The sequence below is a fragment of the Gasterosteus aculeatus genome, chromosome 16 (assembly GCF_964276395.1).
Source record: "Gasterosteus aculeatus chromosome 16, fGasAcu3.hap1.1, whole genome shotgun sequence".
Taxonomy (NCBI): domain Eukaryota; kingdom Metazoa; phylum Chordata; class Actinopteri; order Perciformes; family Gasterosteidae; genus Gasterosteus; species Gasterosteus aculeatus.
In genome coordinates this window covers 3,865,907-3,885,389 of record NC_135704.1, presented here as the reverse complement: position 1 = coordinate 3,885,389, position 19,483 = coordinate 3,865,907, and the positions used below count along the sequence as shown (strand labels likewise).

The 19,483-nt window shown below is 42.3% G+C and overlaps 1 protein-coding gene across 16 annotated transcripts in view; it reads right to left on the bottom strand.

Moving 5' to 3' along the window:
• Nucleotides 1–19,471, bottom strand: part of usp9 (ubiquitin specific peptidase 9) — a 33,552-nt gene extending 14,081 nt beyond the window's left edge. For 6 of the 16 annotated variants that reach the window (XM_078090813.1, XM_078090818.1, XM_078090817.1 and 3 more), the window contains exons 1-20: nt 19,002–19,457; nt 14,428–14,690; nt 12,231–12,376; nt 11,836–11,915; nt 10,996–11,108; nt 9,005–9,223; nt 8,025–8,140; nt 7,671–7,922; nt 7,335–7,470; nt 7,094–7,246; nt 6,664–6,768; nt 6,287–6,499; nt 6,054–6,190; nt 4,888–4,926; nt 2,930–3,063; nt 2,759–2,849; nt 2,257–2,370; nt 1,934–2,162; nt 487–582; nt 104–315 (exon numbers count right to left, since the gene is read on the bottom strand). In XM_078090813.1, coding sequence (XP_077946939.1) covers nt 104–315; nt 487–582; nt 1,934–2,162; nt 2,257–2,370; nt 2,759–2,849; nt 2,930–3,063; nt 4,888–4,926; nt 6,054–6,190; nt 6,287–6,499; nt 6,664–6,768; nt 7,094–7,246; nt 7,335–7,470; nt 7,671–7,922; nt 8,025–8,140; nt 9,005–9,223; nt 10,996–11,108; nt 11,836–11,915; nt 12,231–12,376; nt 14,428–14,523 — 2,681 coding nt within the window. In that variant the 5' untranslated portion in view covers nt 14,524–14,690; nt 19,002–19,457. Of the gene's footprint in view, nt 1–103; nt 316–486; nt 583–1,933; nt 2,163–2,256; nt 2,371–2,758; nt 2,850–2,929; nt 3,064–4,887; nt 4,927–6,053; nt 6,191–6,286; nt 6,500–6,663; nt 6,769–7,093; nt 7,247–7,334; nt 7,471–7,670; nt 7,923–8,024; nt 8,141–9,004; nt 9,224–10,995; nt 11,109–11,835; nt 11,916–12,230; nt 12,377–14,427; nt 14,691–18,911 lie in introns of all 16 variants that reach the window. The other 10 variants (XM_040202503.2, XM_040202505.2, XM_078090823.1 and 7 more) reach the window with 7 other exon arrangements.
• Between the last annotated feature and the right edge of the window lie 12 nt (nt 19,472–19,483).

The following is a 19,483-nucleotide window of genomic DNA, read 5'->3' as shown; positions in this document are numbered from 1 at the left end:
TTTCTAATGTCACTGGCAGAAACAAACAGGTGTTTCAATGAGAGACTTATAGAGAATTACAGGGACCTCCGGGTGATCCATCAGGTTGATCTTGTGGCTGTACCTTGACATAGGAAGTATAGTCCTCTCCTCGTGGTAATCGCTGTCACACTCATTGATGTACTCTTTGAGCACAGTGAGAACTCGCACCATGCGGATGGCCTCCTGACGGGCGCAGTTGATGCTGTCTTTGTCTCCATCCAACACACACAGCGTGTCGTAGGACGCCTTCAGACGGTCAAAACAGGACTGGATGAAATCTTCATGAATTTCAACCTGAAAGGAAACCGGTACACCATTCAAGATACACAATTTACCACATCAAATGATTTTAAATAGTTATATTTGGAAAGAAGCAAATCAGATGTGGAAAAAAAAAAATGAAGAAACAAAATAGCCTAAGCAGAAGAAAGGTATGCTCCGACTGAAACACAGCGACCAATCTACCTGATTGACTTGTAGTTTTGGTCCGAGGTTGGTGTAGATCTCCTTCAGCAGGTCTATGGCTCGGCTGGCGATGTCATCGCTTCCCTGAATTACCACCTGGGAGAGAGGAGGGAATATAGAACGAATGAATTCATACGTCATACTTGACTTTCACGCTCATGCAGTCATGTCCGTGGCGCTACGAAGCACTTTAGTGAAGTGCTCATTGTCCACTCGTACTCAAGGAGGGCGAAGGCTCAGGGAGGGGAATGGATCCCAAAACTCGGGTCTGACAAGGGTGGCAAAATTCGGTGAATATTCAAAGTTGGAAACTTTCCATGGGAATATACGGGGATTAGCTGGAAATTGAGGTAATTATGCAGTGTTTACCTTGTTATAAGCAGACATGCATGCGAACATGTCTGCATGCATGCGAAATGTTCTGCAAGCAGAAAGTTTTTGACCATTTTTGAGAACTTTATTCACTGAACAATGAAAACATGAACGTTGAATAAAACAGTGTATCCCATATGATAATACCCACCCCCTCCCCCCTCAAAAAAAAGTCTGAAAAGTCCGCTTCTAACTGAATTGAGCTTCTCGGGCCTCTGGTTTAAGTGTTCTTCCAGAGAACGCGTTCTCCTTCTGAATCGAGCATGAGCACCATTTAATGGAATCTCTTAACGTTAGCTCCGGAGCTCCAAACAGCACTAGCTCTTCACCAGGCGGTTATGGGACAGCATTGTATCCTGTTACAAGATTAGTCCCGGAGCAATGCACTACCGGATTGATGTTTTATCTCTTGCGAAAGAATGTCAAACAGACAAATCAGAAAGGGTCCGGGGGAAGAAAAACACATGCCGTGCCACTCATACCTTATTGTCAAGTCCTTTGACTACAAGTGTGTAGTAGTGAACCACTGCTTTCAAATGAGGTTCAAACCAAGCAACAATGGATGAAGACAAAGTCTTTGGAAATAAATGCCTAATCACCCCGACTAAGTGCCACAAACCTTCTAATGTAAGAAGCAACATAGCAAATTCAGATGTTTTATGGGACAGAGGAAGGCTTTATTTAGGCGGATAGGTGTTCTCGGAATAGGTTGTTCTACATACCATCTTCTTAGGTAATGAAAGGAATTACGTTGACTGAGTTTTATTTGGGGACAACAGGACCACACACGGTACCTGGTTATGCTGTCAGAACTTAATCCTCACTAATTTGTTTCCCAACAAGGGCTATTGCTTTTCTTCTCTGTGACATGCAAACTTAGATTGGTTTACATAGTGCTCAAAGTGACTAAATTAAGATGGCTTTTTCAGTTTGATGGTTTCAAAGGGTTTCTTAAAAGCTAATAAAAAAGTATACAACAAAAATAAAACAAACTGCCAAAAATGTTTTGCGCTATTCGGCTTCCCTCCGAGTAAACTCTGGCTGCGTGTGCCCATTGCAGTGTTTCTCTCCTCACCCGCCAGAGGTAGTCCAAGCCTATTAGTTCCAGGTCATCCATCATGTAGGCCCTGCGCTTTGCCACTAGCTTGCCCTCCCTGCAGTTGACAGCCTTGAAGAACCTTTCGAAGCATTTCATGCCATTCTCCGTCAGCAGAGACGGGTCCAACTGTAGAACGTTGTTCTCAAAGAAGTCTTTATTGATGTCCGGGTCCAGGTCTGGTTCATCGCCCATCAGCTTGGAGTACCTATTGGGTGGCAGGGGAAAAGGAAATATAGCATTCAAAAACACACGCATTCTGCTTTTTCAAAATGTAAGGAATTCCTTAAATCAAAACGTACCATTTGAAGCAGGCCTCTCTGTCGCAGAGAAACACTGCGTTCTCAGCCAAACACTTCCAGATCTGCTTTGCCTGAGGGGCACACAGCCACAGCTGACCGTCTTTCAGCAAAAACCTGAAATAAAGAGGGAAATCAATAACAGGGACTGGTGGCTGGAAGGTTAAAGAAGCATGCTTGTGGCGGTCATTTAGTTTCTCCCAGACTTGAATCATAGTAGGTGGTGGGGTGAAGTCACTGGGTACCACTTGCTCCTCCCCAATTACCCATGCTTGTCCTTGAACAAGCTACTTTAATGGAGTGGCTCAGTAGATGAAGGACGCGACTGCAGATGTAATGTGTAGCTGCTGTTTTTTTACAATGACTGTGACTGAAAAGATCTAGAAACAATGCAGCAGATCCAACACATGATGAGGTATTTGATCCTGATCAAAGTTAAGCCTCTTTTAATGCAGAATATGATTGATAACTAAGGCAGTTTCTATTAAAACGTGGTATGACGTACCTCAGGAAGTTGAGTCGCTCCTGTACTTCCTGCACATGGCTGTAGCGGCTTCCTGGTCTGACTGTCTGAGGGTCAAACTCAGCCTGCTCTTCTGTAAAAGCACACACATACCCGTTAGACTGCAGACCGCACGCACGCATGCGACATAACCGCGGCACTGCAACTACGTACCTTTGGAGAACTGCCTCATGGTCTCCATGTAAGCAGAAAGGTTCTCAGCCACCAGGGTGACAAGAGCGTGGTTATGCTGTAGCTGGTTGATCAGGTCATGGCGGTAAAACACATGAGGACTTCTCTGAGTTTGACTAAGGAGAGAACAGCAGGAGGGGGGGCGGGAGGGGGGGTTGTCAGGGGGACGAAAAACGGAAATATGCTGAGGAAGCAAGGAAGACTAAAAAACAAAAAGGTGAGAATGAAGCTGACATACATAATTGAACACAATAATAAAAAAAATGATAGCATGACTGATTTCTCATTTGTTTTTTATCAGGGACATTAAGAAAGCAGCGTTTGGTGTATTTGTGCATGTAGATATATATATATCCGTGTGTGTGTGTGTGTGTGCGCGTGTGTCATAGAATAACCAGCAGAAAAAGTCATATCACAAAAGGTCATTTCCTGCCTTGTTTTCCACATAAAAAGGTTTTAGGCTGGAAAACTAAACTCAAAAACCCGATAAGCTGGAGTTCAATGATGATGTTTTAATAGCCACATTGGAACCTGATATATATAAATATTTAAATCCACTTGAATCAACGATCCCAAAAGGCTGGCTCAGATTTATTAAAATTCTGCAGTTCCATTGAATTTTCTTAGCAGGAACTAGATATTGCAGAACAGAGCAACTACTTTCTAAAACACTAATGCTACGTGTGTCAAGTTTTATATCATTGAGTTTGAGTGGGTTCAAGGCATGAAATACCCCTGATATTTTGCTTTGAGTGATTTGTGCTGAAAGGAGCTGGCATCAAGAAGAATGGGGCTCCATCTCAAAGGACCTTTTATTTAGTTGTGCAACTGTCTAGATTAGAGAACTATTCAGTGCATGCAATTACGTATTGTGTATAAAACTGGATCAGATGTATCCTAAAGATGTCTGCGGTTTAGAAATGATGGTGCCGCGCTTCATACAACTGTTTGCACTTGTATTTAAATCAAACCTGCAGGTGCATTCAATATAAACAATACATACAATCTCAAGCTATTTAACAATCAATATCATGAAGGGCTTGATATATTTTATACTATATGATTATGGTATCAACCATACCGGTGGGATCATTCTAGAAATTAGAAGTTAAAGGAAACACAGCTGGTGGGACTTCCTAGAGGAGTTACATTTTTTAATTTCTCATCAGAACGTCCTGATAGTCTAAGTGACACTAAAGTGCTCTGCTATGGTTTGGATGCAACATTGGCCTGCAGATCCAGAAAGTCTATCAATAACAATAAGGTGGCGTTCTGTAATTTAGAAGCAAGATTCATCTGTGGAAGGGGATTCTTTTATTATCAAGTTTGACGTATTATTCACTGTTGAAATTATGATTTAATATGTAATAATTTTGCTTTATTCATTGGGTGTAATAAATCATTATTGACAGGCTGACGGATTGACTTAAATGAAAGGGAAATTTCCCGTGACGTTCACTTTTTTCCATAAAACCTGTACCCATTACACACAAACCACAAATATAGTATAGTTATTTTATTGCTTACGTAGAGGCTTCTATAACCACTTCTGATCTCAACATGCATAAACTTGTGACCACAGCCTTTGGTCCTATTGATCAATGTTTCAGGTTCGTCTATGGGCCTCATTTTCAACTGCTTCAACCTAAGGTCAAGTGCAACAAAGAATGTGATGGATGAGCATCTGGGCTGCCCTTCAGGTCATTGCTTAGCTATCAGAATCCAGTATCTTGTCTGTTGTTCGACTGAACTACATCTGTGCAGGACTTTGAACTGGAGATAAGATGAGGTCAGTCATTTGAGATGAAACCCAAGAAAGAATTGCTTAAGCAAATTCATGACAGAGATTTACATTATATATTGTAAATATGTTCAAAGAGAAAGTCAGACTTGACGTGAAACAGAAATAGGTAGAACCCTGGAATTAGCACTCAACTTACCCCACTAAGTTCGTTTGTATGTTAATTGGCATTTTCTTTCTGAAAAACAACAGGCATGTATACTACATGTTTTCTACATTGACTAGAAAAAAGCACTGCTTCAAGTCAAAATAAATTTGCGATTAATGCTAAACAATATGACTTCTTATCAATCTTACAGTTCTTTCACAAATGTAGCATGTAAATGTGAAGTTAATGATTGCAAAATATTCTTCACTGACGGAACACGTTTGGTCTTATGCTAAACCTATGCTTCTTACCAGCATGTATAAAAAATAAGCCTTTTTCATTGTCCAAGTTTGACAGTAGAAGAAGAGCACAGGTGCATTTGACTCGGGTCATAGTATTGCACCGATAACGCCGTCCACGTTATTAGCAAAAACTGTGCTTTTCCCCCGACCAAGAGTCAAAATGTCAGCAATGGAAAAGGCCCATGATTAAAAATATTACTCAAATACGCACAACTTTTAATATCTACAAGCTAGCTACGAGACTAGACAGATAACGAGCTAGTCGGCGAAGACAGAAAAGGCATGGATGGATGTGATTGATTAGGCGCAGGCGCGGAGTAGTTCAAGTTGGAGCTGAGTCTGTAGACATTCAGCGCTATCTTTTTAGCTGCAGTTGTAGCGTTTTCTTTGTTACAGTATCAAAGTGAACGTTTCAGCTCCTTTTAGTTTGCTAAAAAAGAAAAATGAACATCCCTTACCCACGATCACTCTATGCCCAACTAAATAAATATCAGTTATGCTTGATTTAGGCCAGCACACAAGGAAATGTTTTAAAAAACATACAAACACTCCAAACTAGCAAGTTATGTGCAAAAAAGTTTGCATCCAGCCACTGGTCAGCACTAATGTGTGTTGCAGAGGGCAAGTAAGATGTTATTGTGGAATGATGCAACATTAAACTGCAAGTCCATTTACTCTATTGAGCACTAAGCAAAAGAGCTGAAATCTCAAGTCTTGTGAATGTGATTAAAATACCAGCTAGTCGAAATTTAGTGAATGTAAAAAAATCAAGCGTCTTGTTGCTTTCCTATCAGGCGTTCATGCATTGTGTTTGACATACACATCGATTATTGAGGATAAAGCTAATCCAAGACTACGTGAAATAAACACTTCATCTGCCATTAAAAACAGTCCTGTAGAATAAAGACGACTTACCTAAGGTTTTGAGGGGCTTCTCCAAAGAGGCTACAGATTTCCCTGATTTGCTTCAGGGCAGGGATCACCCATTTGTCATTGGTTCGTAGTTCCTCTATGAATCGATCTATCCACTGAATCTTCTGCGTGTCTCTGTCCTGTGAGGGAAAATTAAACAGTCAGTATTTACGTCTCCATTAAGTCCTTCATGTGCTATTTGGTATGCTGTGTAACTTCAAACAAAATTCACCAACATGCACCTGTGAGCAACTGTAGTCTAATATTTTGATGTGAGCACTAAGCGCCTGGTCCATTATGTCTACAGGTACGTCGTCGCTGTGCGCCAGGTTCCACAGCAGGTTGAGGACCTTGTGGGCCATCACCCCATCCTTGTCGTCCTCGGCCAAGCGCCGGATAAGTTCCAGCAGTTTCTCGCGCTGCTTTTTGCTGGCATTGGTCCAGCTTGCCTGCACAAGAGGAACAAACCGAGTCTAGAAGGTTAAGACCGCGCGGGCAGCAGTGTGTCGTTGTGATGGAGCTGTTAGACCGTACCGGAAAGAAGACGCAGCGCATTGTGTACAAACCTAACGTTGTGGGGTGCGGCGGAGGTATTCATCCAACTTTTACTCACCTTGAAACAGTCAAAGAGGTGATCGAGCTGCTCAGGGGAGAAGTCCCATGCCAGCTTGGCCAGGAGGTCGTGGACGTTCTTCACAATGGCCTCATGCTTACCAGCCTGCGGATACAAACCCCCAACCCCGCTCGGTTAACAGTGTGCAGTGTGATTTGACAATGTTTGTGCTGCAGAGTCAGCCATGATCGTTGCCTTGAAGCCTTACTACTCTTAACCTGCAAGCGTAGCCGAGAACAACGCCCCAAAGTAATTATCCACCTTTTAACTGGGCATTTGGGGGGGTAAGTTCTATTTGTTAAATCAGCCATTACAGCGCTGTTGCTGTGCACACTTGCTGTGTGCACTTTTCTACTTGGTTCCGTGCCCCTTTACAGACAAAACAATTGATAAGGCGATCGCTCCAAAAACATAGCTTTTTGCAGTGTACCTGTGCAGCCCAGATGTTGTCCAGGTCCTGCATTGTAAGCGCCTTTTCTTTGATAACGAAGCGAAGGATTTTCTCCAGTTTCTCCACGTACTGCGGCTGGTGCAAACTGTCCCGCAGCACAATAGAGAGGATGTGGTTCTGCTGGATCCACTCCTGATGCAGGATACACAAGAGATGCATGTTAGGCGGAGAAATCCTTTTTGACGCGCCACGCCACGCTTAAGGCCAGAGCTGAGCGTACCGCCATGCGTTCCGCAGTCAGCCACTCCTCCTCCTCGGGGTTATGCCGATGGGTGTAGTAGGACACGCTGGAGATCACCTTGTTCACTTCATTTAGTGCATTCATTTTGCCGTTAAAAGAAGAAATTTGCAATAACCTGGAGATGAAGATAGAGGATTCATTAAAGTCACATCAAATCATAATAAATGTGTTTGAGGATTGCACTAAAATGTTAAAAACGCTTCCTCTGATAAGACACGATATGAGATGTTAACTTTAAGGTTACAAAACAAAGAAACAAATATCCATAAATTAAATCAAAATCAGTCAATGATGACCTGGTCTTTTGGTACTCACCTAAGAATCATTTTTAATCTAAAAATCTCTAAATTCTTCACAGTCTCCTCTTGCCCTGGTACCCGAGAAGCCAGATTCTTCAGAGACTTGATTATCATGGACAGTGCGTCGTTTTTGGCTTCATTCTTGGCCTCTTTCTTCAGCTCCTCGTCCGTGAGGTTCTCTAGAAACTGGGGAACCATCTCGATGACTGGAAGGAAGTACTTCTTTACCGTGTGCAATGTGAGGAACTCGTAACACTGGCCGAAAGCCCTGCAAAACATTGGGAAACACAAAACCAGGATCAGCACCACGCCGACAACGCAGAAAAGGTCCGGGGGAGCACAGGAGGTTTTCATGGAACAAAGAGCTCACTTGATAAGTGCAGAGATGATCTGGACGTTCAGTGCTTGGCCGCTCATGAAGCGATCATGCAACATTTGAAACCCGTTTAACGTGCCAAATTTGTTTATTAAGTCCACCAACCAGCCCTGCAGAAAAAAAAGAAAGTTACAATGAGTATTTTTTTTTATCCAACTCTGAAACACATGCAGATAAATATTGTTTTACAAGTGTTTTTAGAGTTTCTTTTGCAGTTGTAGGCAGTTTTAAATTCTGGTATAGCAATGTTAAAAAAAGATACATACATTTTGGAGCATTTTTCTTTTCATTTGGGAAAGTGATTAGAGTATCAAGTGTAGAGAGAGTAACGTATTAGAAATTATCAATAGTATTAGAGAGGGACTAGGAGAGACCACAAAACAGATTCACCTGACACAAAATGTAACCGTTACTTTGTAGCCAATAAATACTATGAGGGTAAAATGTGACTTTGTAGTCTCAGCAGTACCCTAAGTAGTGCCGGGCCCCCTGCCAGCAGAAGCAGACAGGCACTGGAGTGCTGTTCATACTGACCCCTGTGCCCACGCTGAATCCCTTAAAAAGAGAAGATTTATATTCTCTGGCGTATCCACCTTCTTTGTAACGCAACCCGCTTTCTGACACAAGTGTCTGCTGGAGCACCAGTACCATATCTTTCTACTCCGAACTACTCCAGAGTGTCTTTTTTCACGAGGGCCCTTACAGTGAAACTAAAAGGAGACTATGGATTTTGTCTGGCAGCAAAAGACGGGCCGACTGTCCTCTGGTGGAACAACAAGGGCCGTTTCCTGTTCCTTTACCACATGATAAATATAAACACACACACACACACACACTCTCTAAACTGTTGAAACTGTCTTGTAGAAAATGTTCACACAACGTAGGGCAAATCTACGACAAGCCTCCTTAAGCTGATTACCATATCAAAGCTGCACAATCTCCACGTTTGGGCCACCGCCGGCGAGGTGACTCACCTTAGGCGAGCGAGGGTCTGGTGGTCGGGCGAAGAGCTCGTCGTCGGCCATCTGTGCTCCAGCAGGGACAGTCTCAGAGGGCCGTGTGCCGTTGTAGATATGGAACTTGCAGTGGGGGTTTGTGGCCATGGCCAGTAGCTCCAGTAGAGGGAACCAGTCCTGAGAGAGCTTGGCCACACACAGCTCCACCAACCGGTGTGTGTTATTGATGATACACCTCTGTGAGACAGGTTGCGCATTGGAGGGGGGGGGGGAAGAAAAGTGAACAATGAGACCATAAAGGGACAGAAGACTAAAGCTCCACAAAAGTTCATAAATACAGTTTCACATCATCCAAATTGAACAGAATTATACCAGACCCATCCAGTGCACATCTACGTAACTGGTCCCTTCGTTATTTTAACAGAATCGCAGAACCACCAATTCTGACCATAACAGCTGCAACATTAGCCAAAATACACCTTTTGGCAACATAATGAGTTAGCGAGATGACTGATGCTGAAATGTTCCGTTAATGGAGCCTGGAGGGGGGCGGATGGACACAGACACACTCTCTGTCCGTGGTGCAGTGTTCGCCTGTGTGTGCGTGCACGGGTGTGTTACTGTGTGCGCATCGGGGCGGAACTCAGCCGTGGATGATACACAGAGTAGTGGAGAATTGTACACGAGAGCCCATATAGAGACCCCAAAATCACATACCACCGTGTAAATATTATAACATAAGATATTTAGTTTGATAAAATAAATAGGAATAGACACATTCTATCGGAAAGTTAACCTTAAATTACCTCTGTTCTGATTAGGCGCCGCATAGAAAGTATCCCCTAAAAAACTTGGGGGATGGGGGAAGGCTTTGGGGGCACCCACCCAATATGATGGCAGGGAAAACCATGATACATGAAAACATTTAATTCAAATTAAACAGTGTGGATCAACGCTTCAAATTATTAGGTGCCATTAATTCTTTGTTTTTGTTAATGAAAAATTATTTTACTACTACTTCAAAATGATACACTGTACTTGGAAATACGAGGCAGTCAGGACAGCCTTGATAGAGCAGCTGCCACAGACTTAACCCCTTAAATAGATACTTGTCAAGACGGATGTTTAACACAAACTTTTGCGCATCGCAACATGTTAGAAACGTCAGGATTATACATGCAAAAATAAACAAACCTTTCCTTAATAAAATGATTTCAGCATGAATTCTGTCAGATTCACTGATCTGGAGGAGCCAGACACCAGTAATCAATATAGGGCCAACGCTTTAAAGCCCCAGAGAGTAGTGTTGTTTACGAGCACCGGTTGCATCCATAACATTTTTGAGTGTCAGGCGAACAATCAGAGCAGCTGTGGATTATATCATAAATAAGGGTTTCCAAAGTACCAAATTAGAGCTATAGATTGAAAAAAAGAGAAAAAAAAAGTAGTTGACGTGACCGGGAAGGAAAAAACAGACATGTTGCTACTTGACGTCTACTTGTCAGTTTTCCTGGTTTATAATGAATTCCAGTGATCAATTTTGTGAATACAACGTAACAGAAGGCCTCGGCTACATTTATCACACAGATCATTGATCAATCACTGGCGGTGTTGCCTTTTTCCCCCAGCTCGGAGTAACCAAACAAATAACTTAATTTACAGGCCAAGCATTGAGTGCATGCCATGAGATAAGGGCAAGTATGTCAAAGAGTAAATAAAAGCTACGGTGGAAGGACCAGGCGGAGTCCTTGCACCTGACAATAACATGTCCACCAAACACCTTCGATCCCTCCCACATCGACCAGTACAAAGTAGCTGTTGTGCTGTGGAAACTGAAAGTGGCGTCAAATTCTAAAGATAGTTATCCTTTACTGGTTAAGATTTAGGCGTGAAAGGAAGCAGCCATATTTTCTTTCATTAGAAATTGAAGATCTCCATAATGATGGTTTATGGATTTCTTTTGAAAGAAAGATAATACTTTATATATATTAAGCTACATGAAAACTCACATGAATCTCAAACTTCCAGCCGCTGACCGCCTCGTCCGTCAGGATCTTGGTGAAGGAGATGGTCAGTCCATCTCGGAAGAATCTCTGACAGGCCTCACACTTCACATCCAGTCCTGCAAACGAAGGACATCTCTCTTGAAATACCATACCGTTCATATAAAGTGTGCAACGCAGTGAAATGAACAGGAAGAGCATGACGAGGTAAAACCTTCAGTTAGCATGTGGCCTTTCTATTTTGACAAAAAAAAATTGACATGAGTGCAGACAGACTCAGAGTAGAAATATAAATTGCCATTTGGTTAGATTCAGATTTGGGAATAGGTCCACCACTGAGGCGGTGTGTATGAATTTTAGACCAGCGTTCAGACGTAAACATCTGCTTTCTGTTTTGTTTCATTATAAATTGAAAACTTTGGGTTTTGGACAAATTAATCAACAAAGAGGGGAAACATCACAAACCATATTTAAAACCTACAAATTGTTTGTTATTTTTTAAGCACCAAGGGTTTGACATTATATCTGTGTATGATGCGTTACACAATTTGAATCAAACTACGAAGCTAAAAAGACCAGTCGGGTTCTGGGAAGGTGTGGCGGGGCGTTACTCCCCATTTTCTGAGATTCTATAAATCAACAAAAATCAAAAGACTGAAAACATGTGCAACAGATTAACTAGTAATCCAAGTAGTGGCGCCATTCTCTCTGCTTAAATTTAAACTAATGATTCATAACCTACAGTGCATGCATAGCCTTTGAAAAGCAATGACTGTGGGATGTAAATGCCACAAAGCATCTCAATAGACAAAATAAGAAGAAAAAAAAAAGTATATATATTCCTACCTTTTTTACTGAGATCAATAGCGGCTTCCAAGAGGACTTCTAGCTCGCCTTTAGGCAAAACTGGAACAACCCAACGAGGCCTTGGAGTGGAATGAATGAAACAAAAGCATACAAAGTCACTGGAAAAGACATGAGCGGAGGCGGGTTCATGGCACACTGAATTGAGCTGGAATTTAAAAATGTGGTTGATACCGTTAATTGTTGCAATTAACAGCGGTCATCTGTAGGTACTGTGAGTAACAACTATGTGGATATTGTCTGTGATAATTAAATACAGACGAAAATACACAAGAAAGTCTGCAGTGTGAATTCATTTCAAGTTCCCAGGTGGATTTTCCACTCCACAATATTTCCTTGAGCTGATCGTATGCTGAATTAGAGGTGCGAGTAAATACCTGTTGATCATATCGTCCAGCTTGGCTAGGTCAGTGTGAGGGAAGGCGGGCTCCTCTTCTTCCGGCTGAGGGAGGCCGTCCCCCTGGCCCTGCTCATCAGGTGGGCTCACCGGAGAGTTCTCATTGGACGAGTTAGGAGACGATGCCTAAACATTATTTTAAATAGATCACAAAAACCAATCACAATTGTGCGGCACCTTCGGATCCACGTAGATGTAACAGATACTGGACAGTCAATAAAAAACAAAAATACGTAGCCCTAGAAAATAGTAGCTCATTAGTTAAGGAGATAAAATCCTTCAATCCTTCAACCAACAACGTAACGCCCGTTAGTGTCCTTTTGCAACATCAATACACTGCATATTCATCTACAATGTATATTTATTCAATGGCGATTGTAGAGGGCCAATTAGCTATAATGTCCATTGTACAACAGGAAACAGAATAGTTGGGGACAAAAAAACAATTTTGTCATTGTTTCTCTCCACTTGTGGATGAAGACATGAAAATGTATTAATAATAATAATAATAATGAATTAACTATATAATTACTACTATTTTGTATGTGTTTGATAGTATAACAGTGACAGGAAACACAGGGAGAGGCAATGACAGGTTCCTGGCTGGACGCCACGGTAACAGGGCATGTGTGTGGAACCATCCAACCACCAGGATGCCTCCTGGCCATCAGTTTGGATTATGTGTCGAGTACAAATGTTATTCCATGAATAAATACGAGGACCAATAGCATCACTTAATGTACAACTAAATGTGAAATGGCACAAACCCTTTTGAAAAAGGTTTATTCAAGATATACCTTGCCGGTCAGCTCAATGACACTGATGATCAAATCATTAACTGAAACAGCAAGCTGCCGATCAGATCGTCTGCATGTTCATCTGGTCAGTTGCTAACAATCAGAAAGGAGTCAGGCTTTATGTAGTCCATAACAATCCATCAAATAAGCCAAATAACCCAAATAACCCCTGCCCCCCTCACCACATACCTTGAAGAAATATTGTGCCTTTACCACACAGTGTGTTCAAAATCTGTGGCAAAAATAACAACCGCAAAACTCGCTTGAAGTTTCAGTAAAGCTGAATGCTTAAATGCAGTCGCGCTTGGTACAAAGGTCTTCCAACTCACAACCAGTTTCAACTGCCGTGTGTGTCTCTCTCACACACACACACACGCACGCACGCACGCACGCACACACCCCCCAATGGAGAGGCAAGGCCCCCTTCTTGCATGGGGTAGGATTTCTATTGTCCGGTTCACTAAGTGTACATGCATGTAGGCATAAAGAAACAGGTGTCTCTCCTGAAAGGCCTTTAAACAAAGCCATTCAAGTCATTATGCTCGTAGCATTTGGCACACAGAGTAGTGCTCTTTTCATTCATTCGTATCGACCATGAGAAGAAAACTGTAGATGTAGTAAAAGTAGAAATGTGTTGGTATGTGGAGGTATCTGCGTTACGTCAAACACATTTACTGGAAGGAAAGAGCATTGGAGAATCAAAAGGCAGCAATGTCCATCCATAGATGTGCATATAAACGTTGACGTGAACCGGCTTTCTCTCTTCTCCTAATCCAACCCGTGTGGGCCAACATTGGCGGCGTTGTGAGCGGCCGCGTTTGATGGAGTAAGAGAGGGACACAAGCATTGTAGAGGGAAACGCACAGAACTGAGAAATATGAAATGTGGGGGTGTGTGGTGAAGGCTCCTTCTGCTTGGCTGACCTACATAGGCAGCTTGCCTCTCACAACGGCTCATCTCTAACCAACAGAGGCCTGCACACAGACACGCGCGCACACACACACACATCACATCACTCAGGAGGCTCTGTTCATTGATACCTCGCCTCCAAGCTTTCTCCCCTTTTCCGCTCCCTCCTCCTCCCCTTCCTTTTTGTCCTCTTAGGCATGTATATGCGCGTGTGTGTATAGTTTAGATAAAAGCAGTATCTTCTTGTTCTTTCTTTTTTAGGCTGTCTTGGCCACAGCCCCTTGTTCAATGGTAGGGGGAAACACATTATGTGCCTTCTCCTTTCACAGTTTAATCTAAAAACAAGTGTAAACCATCAGAAAGGAAGCAATACATACGGTCATTCAAAACAGAGACAAGGCAACGGGATTGGATAAATGACAGCGTAAAGGAAAAAAGCGACAAGGCTGATTTTGGAGAGATGATGCTGACCTGGTTCTGTGGCAATGGGGGTTGGCTCTGAGCATCAGGTGCCTGGCCCTGACTGTCATTGCCTCCCACCGGAGAGCCACGCGTGGTGGCCGTCATGCTCGCCACGGGGCAGATCTTGGCAATCTTGGCCTCTTAGGTAGCGCTGGCCAGGAGGGAAATCACAGCCACCTCAGCAGTAGAGCAGAGGGAAGAGAGCCCGGACGCACGAGAGAGGGACACAAGCACCTGGAGATCTGGACGTGCCGCTGAGACCATTGCATAACCTGGAAAGTTATAGAGGGGCAAAGGTCAGAACAATCAGCGGGCTGGTGAAGATGTAATCCACACATGGTGGTTATCAACAATCTATACTTGAAATGAACCACTTTTTTTTCACGTAGAGACCTCACAACAGTTACACAGCGGTCTTACATTGTTTCAGTTCTACAATGTAAATTGCTAACAAACAGCATCACTTCACGAAAAAATGCAGTGACTGACTGGTGGTCGCTATAAGGTCATCTCGCACTAAAAGGATAACATCAATCAAAAAGAGCATCATTCATTCATTCATCTTTCACACCGCTTATCCTCAGAGGGTCCCTGAGGGGTGGAGTGAATCCCAGCTAACGTCGGGAGAGAGACTGCGTACACCCTGGACTGGTCACAAGACAATCGCAGGGCTGACATAAGAGACAAACAACCTCACATTTCCACACGGGGAATTTAGAGTCACCAATTAACCTGACCCCCAGAGCATGTCTTTGGACTGTGGGAGGAAGCCAGAGTACCTGAAGAGAACATGCAAACTCAACACAGAAAGGCCGATGGGTGGTGTTGAACCCAGGACCTTCTTGGTTCTTCCTGCTGTGAGGCGACAGTGCTAACCACCACACCCCTGTGCTGCAAGAACAGCAAAATGAATAAGAATGTCAAATGTGAAAAAAAAGGAACCCTAAAAAGGCTTTATTCGAATCGGTTGTATCTTGCTAACACAGGGCCCTTGACAATTGCTGTGAATGAGTAGTGGAAGGATGCAGTCTGCCTGAATCCATCTCAAGTGCCGCCACAGCCGACAGCATCATATGTAACATGTACAAGGTCAACTTGAACATACAGCCTCAGGTCTGTATCGAGGCGTTTGGGTCACAATGATGAATTGCAAAGTGAACACAGTTATATCTACTCGTTTTTCTGACTGGCACATTGAAAAACGACTAACTTTTTAATACGTATTATCTGTCAGTGTTATTATTATTATTATCATCATCATTGTCGTCACGATATCTTTGTCTTTGCCAATTCCGTTTATTAAAACCCATGTGTTGGCCATTGTTTTTCCCCCATGTTAGTACAATTGGGAAGACCAAGTTAACTAAAGAGTTGTGGGAACATGGTGACATTGTCAAACGCTACAGAAGACGAGGTCAAAGACACTGTAGTCAAAGTCACATCGCTTCAAACTACCCGCCATTTCGGCCAGATTATCTAACACACTTCATTTGAATGCAAAACGGTATTCTCATGGGGAGTTCAGCCAGGAAGTTGGTCCGTGAACTGTAAAAGATATTTACTGCAGAAGGTTTGGGCACACCAGTTTTAGTTCTATTCTAAAATATCTTTGTATACTCTGGAGGCTTCTTTAAAACCTGTGTGAAACGCATGAGCCAAATAGTTCAGGAGCATTCCCCATAACGACAACTTCCACGGTTCAATTCCAGCCAGAGGATATTTGTGGCATGTCATACCTTGCCCCGTATAAGGTTTTTTTTGCAGATGGTACGGCATTCCAAACCTAAAGCATTTAATTTAAGTGAGTGTAATTCATTATTAGAAAAGGGAATAATGGCCAAAACGAGAAAAAGATTAGCCGGCGTGAGTGACACAGGAACCCCCTGTTTAATTGTCCGTATGAAAAACAATATAATGCGATTCTGCCTGTCGATTTAGAACTTGGCAATGGCAATTCACTCAGAAAACAAATCCTGATTCTTTTTAAGATAGCTTACAGATACATTTCAATGACCTTATGTTTAAGTGATTTCATTTGCATCTATTCTTTTTTGAAAGCAGCCACATGTATTTAAAGATTTTTTGGTCAAAATAAATGTACAATAATGGAAGCATGAATGAACTGCCATGACATTTGAGACCTATAGATTAGCACACATCCCTTTAAATCAGCACCCACAAAGCTAAAATCTAAGAAAGAAAGAAACCGAGACAGAGAAAATCAGGTAGACACAAATAAGGTAAATGCAACACCAAACCTTTGTCGTCGGGTCATTAACTTTAAGACTTTGGATATAAGCTGGTCCAGACTCAATGGTGCTTTTAATGCATTTTGCAATTGAAGGTGCTGTATGAGGTTTACAGACTGGCAATTATGCCCAAACCCTTTTCCACTGCAATTCCTATGATCAAAATCAATACGGACCAGGCCATGATTAAGTTAAGGGAACATGATGGTGTTTTTTTAACAAAATGGAACATTTTTAGGAGATCCTCTATGCGGTTGAAAGATCTGAAAGCTTTAGTGATAGTCAATTACACTATATCTTAGTCCAACCCTTTGTAATCTCCATAGGATAGGAGTCCTTAAGCCATTATCTCGATTTCAATTACTTTCTAAAAGCCCATGTCTCCTGAATCTTCTGCTCAGAAACATAAATAGGCTGCCAGTTCAACAAATGACTGCACATAATAAGAGTTCTGGTGGAAGGATGTACATGAATTGAGGTAGAGAAAATGAACATTAACGTAAACATGATTGAGAACACCGCGGAAAACACGGGCCGTACATCTAACATGGTATACGAAAGTGGCTGAATTTAGAATATAATAAATATATTGAGAGAGAAGCAATGCCATTCTTATCAAATACAAATTAGTTGACTAGTTTTCCTAGTGTGTGGTTGGTGAAACTAGATTATTTCCTATTTAACAGGTGGCCAGTGATATCAGCTTTAGCAATTTAGACTGCAGTTGTCGTTAGACAGTATTGTACATTAAAGTCAATATAATTGAGTTTGACTTGCAGACAAAGACATTCCATCATATGTATGGAATGGTACAACCAGTGAAAGCACTAGCTAACTGTCTGCTAATGGGGAATAGGGTGGTCACTTCCATGACGCACAAAAAACAGTGTTTTATCAACAGTTTAAAGTGACACACAAACACGTTAACAAAAGCTACCATTAAATCAAGTCCTTAGCTGTATAATACAATACTGCGGCCTTTATGACAGCGCATGCTATAAAAGCTATAGGTTGGAGTTGTTTAGAAAAATACACATTTTATCGACCGAGATATATAACATCATGTTTGTTACTTTGGTACTAATTATGCCAAAATGAAATAGCCCAGGTGTATATATAGTACACGGTGTTATTACGTAACTATCAATACACACAAGCATAGCAAACAACCGTTAACAGCTGATGGTTTAGTTAGTTAACGCCTGCTGCTAGCCAGCTAGCTGCGGTAACCAACGTTCGGTTAGCCTGCTAAGCGATCCGCCCAGACAGTGGAGGAGTGACGGCCTTGTCGTCCAAAGCCTTTTACGTTGAGACACACAGGCCTCGTTATTCGACTGGGCCTGACATTAAACTTGCCCGGCAAAGCATTGCTACATAATTGATAACCTTAAGAACACATAGTTTAGGTTATAACGATGATCAACATCTATAATCACTTTCATCGGGTTAACTGTTGACCAACAATGTGCATATGTAACGCCATTTGCAATACGCTTCAGTTGTGCTAGCATGCTAACGAGCGGCAATCTAGATAAACAGTTAACATTAGCTAGCCGTTAGCTTACTTGCGAGTAAATACTAGAAGGTGCATTTAGCTAACATTAACGTCCCTATTTTGACAAGCGGCTTGCTGGTATGACTCGACAACTAGGAAACTATTTATCCTAAACATGAAACGAACACCTATTGTTTAAACGTAACATTACGTTGTAGCAATTTCAACGTTGAAAATAAATTAACCGGTTTGACTGCTTTCGATAACGTAAAATGTGTCAGTGACAGGGGAGTCGTCTATTTCCTGAAATGTAGAGTGTTCCGACCCGTATCGTCTCACGTCAAGCAAAAACTCAACGTTAGCTAAAACAAACTGAAAATTAGATATTTGAAGGCAACGCGATACACAATGTTAACAGCAATGCAGTTTAGACAAATCAACTATCAATTAAACATAACGACTGTGTGCACGGGACAATAAATTATTAGTAACTTGTAAACATGATACGTTAATGGAAATGTTCCTTAGTCTGTGTCGAGGACCATTTGAGGGTAACATTAGCTAGCGCTAGCTTGACTTCTGTGGATATAGCGGGGTAACGTTAAGCTAATCGGACAACACGTATTGTTGAAACCATGAATTGCAGTTTAAATGTGTTGACACTGACGCCTTTTCTATAGGCACCGGCTAACATGCATACACGCGAAATCAACAGGACGTCACAAGTAACGCAAATGCAGTAATGTTACCTTTCATCCCCCACCAGCTGACGCTAAGACTAGCGGTAGCCAGCTAACAATCAGCAGCCAGCGTACAGAGCTAGTTAGCTTACAACTCACCAGGAATTTGATATGACTTCCTCCTCTATTCACGGGTTACGTCCAGCCTTGAACGTTGGTCTCGTCGTATATTACATAAACGCGGCCTATATCAGCGACAGTTTTGTAGGGCCCGAAACCTGTTACCAGAAAGATCTAATTCCTACGTTTTTTCCTCTGCTTCTGGGTGTTTTTCCTGCGTCACCGGCGCGGTAACAGCCCTCTAACTCTATCTAGTCCGATTTCTGGGGCTTGTCACTTCGGTCCCAGCAGTCACTCACAACTTGAATCAGCTCAACATGGCGGAAGCGCAGCCGGACACAAATGCCGCTCAGTAAAAAAACAAAAAAAAGGGCCAGACGACTGTGTGAACTCCAACAGTCTGCGTTGTCTATGAGCCAGTTTGCACCACAACGGAGAGCGGCGCAGCAAACACAACAGCCACTGAATGGAAATGGAATAAAACCCCTCTCGATTCTGATGAGTGACTCCGGTTCCGACTA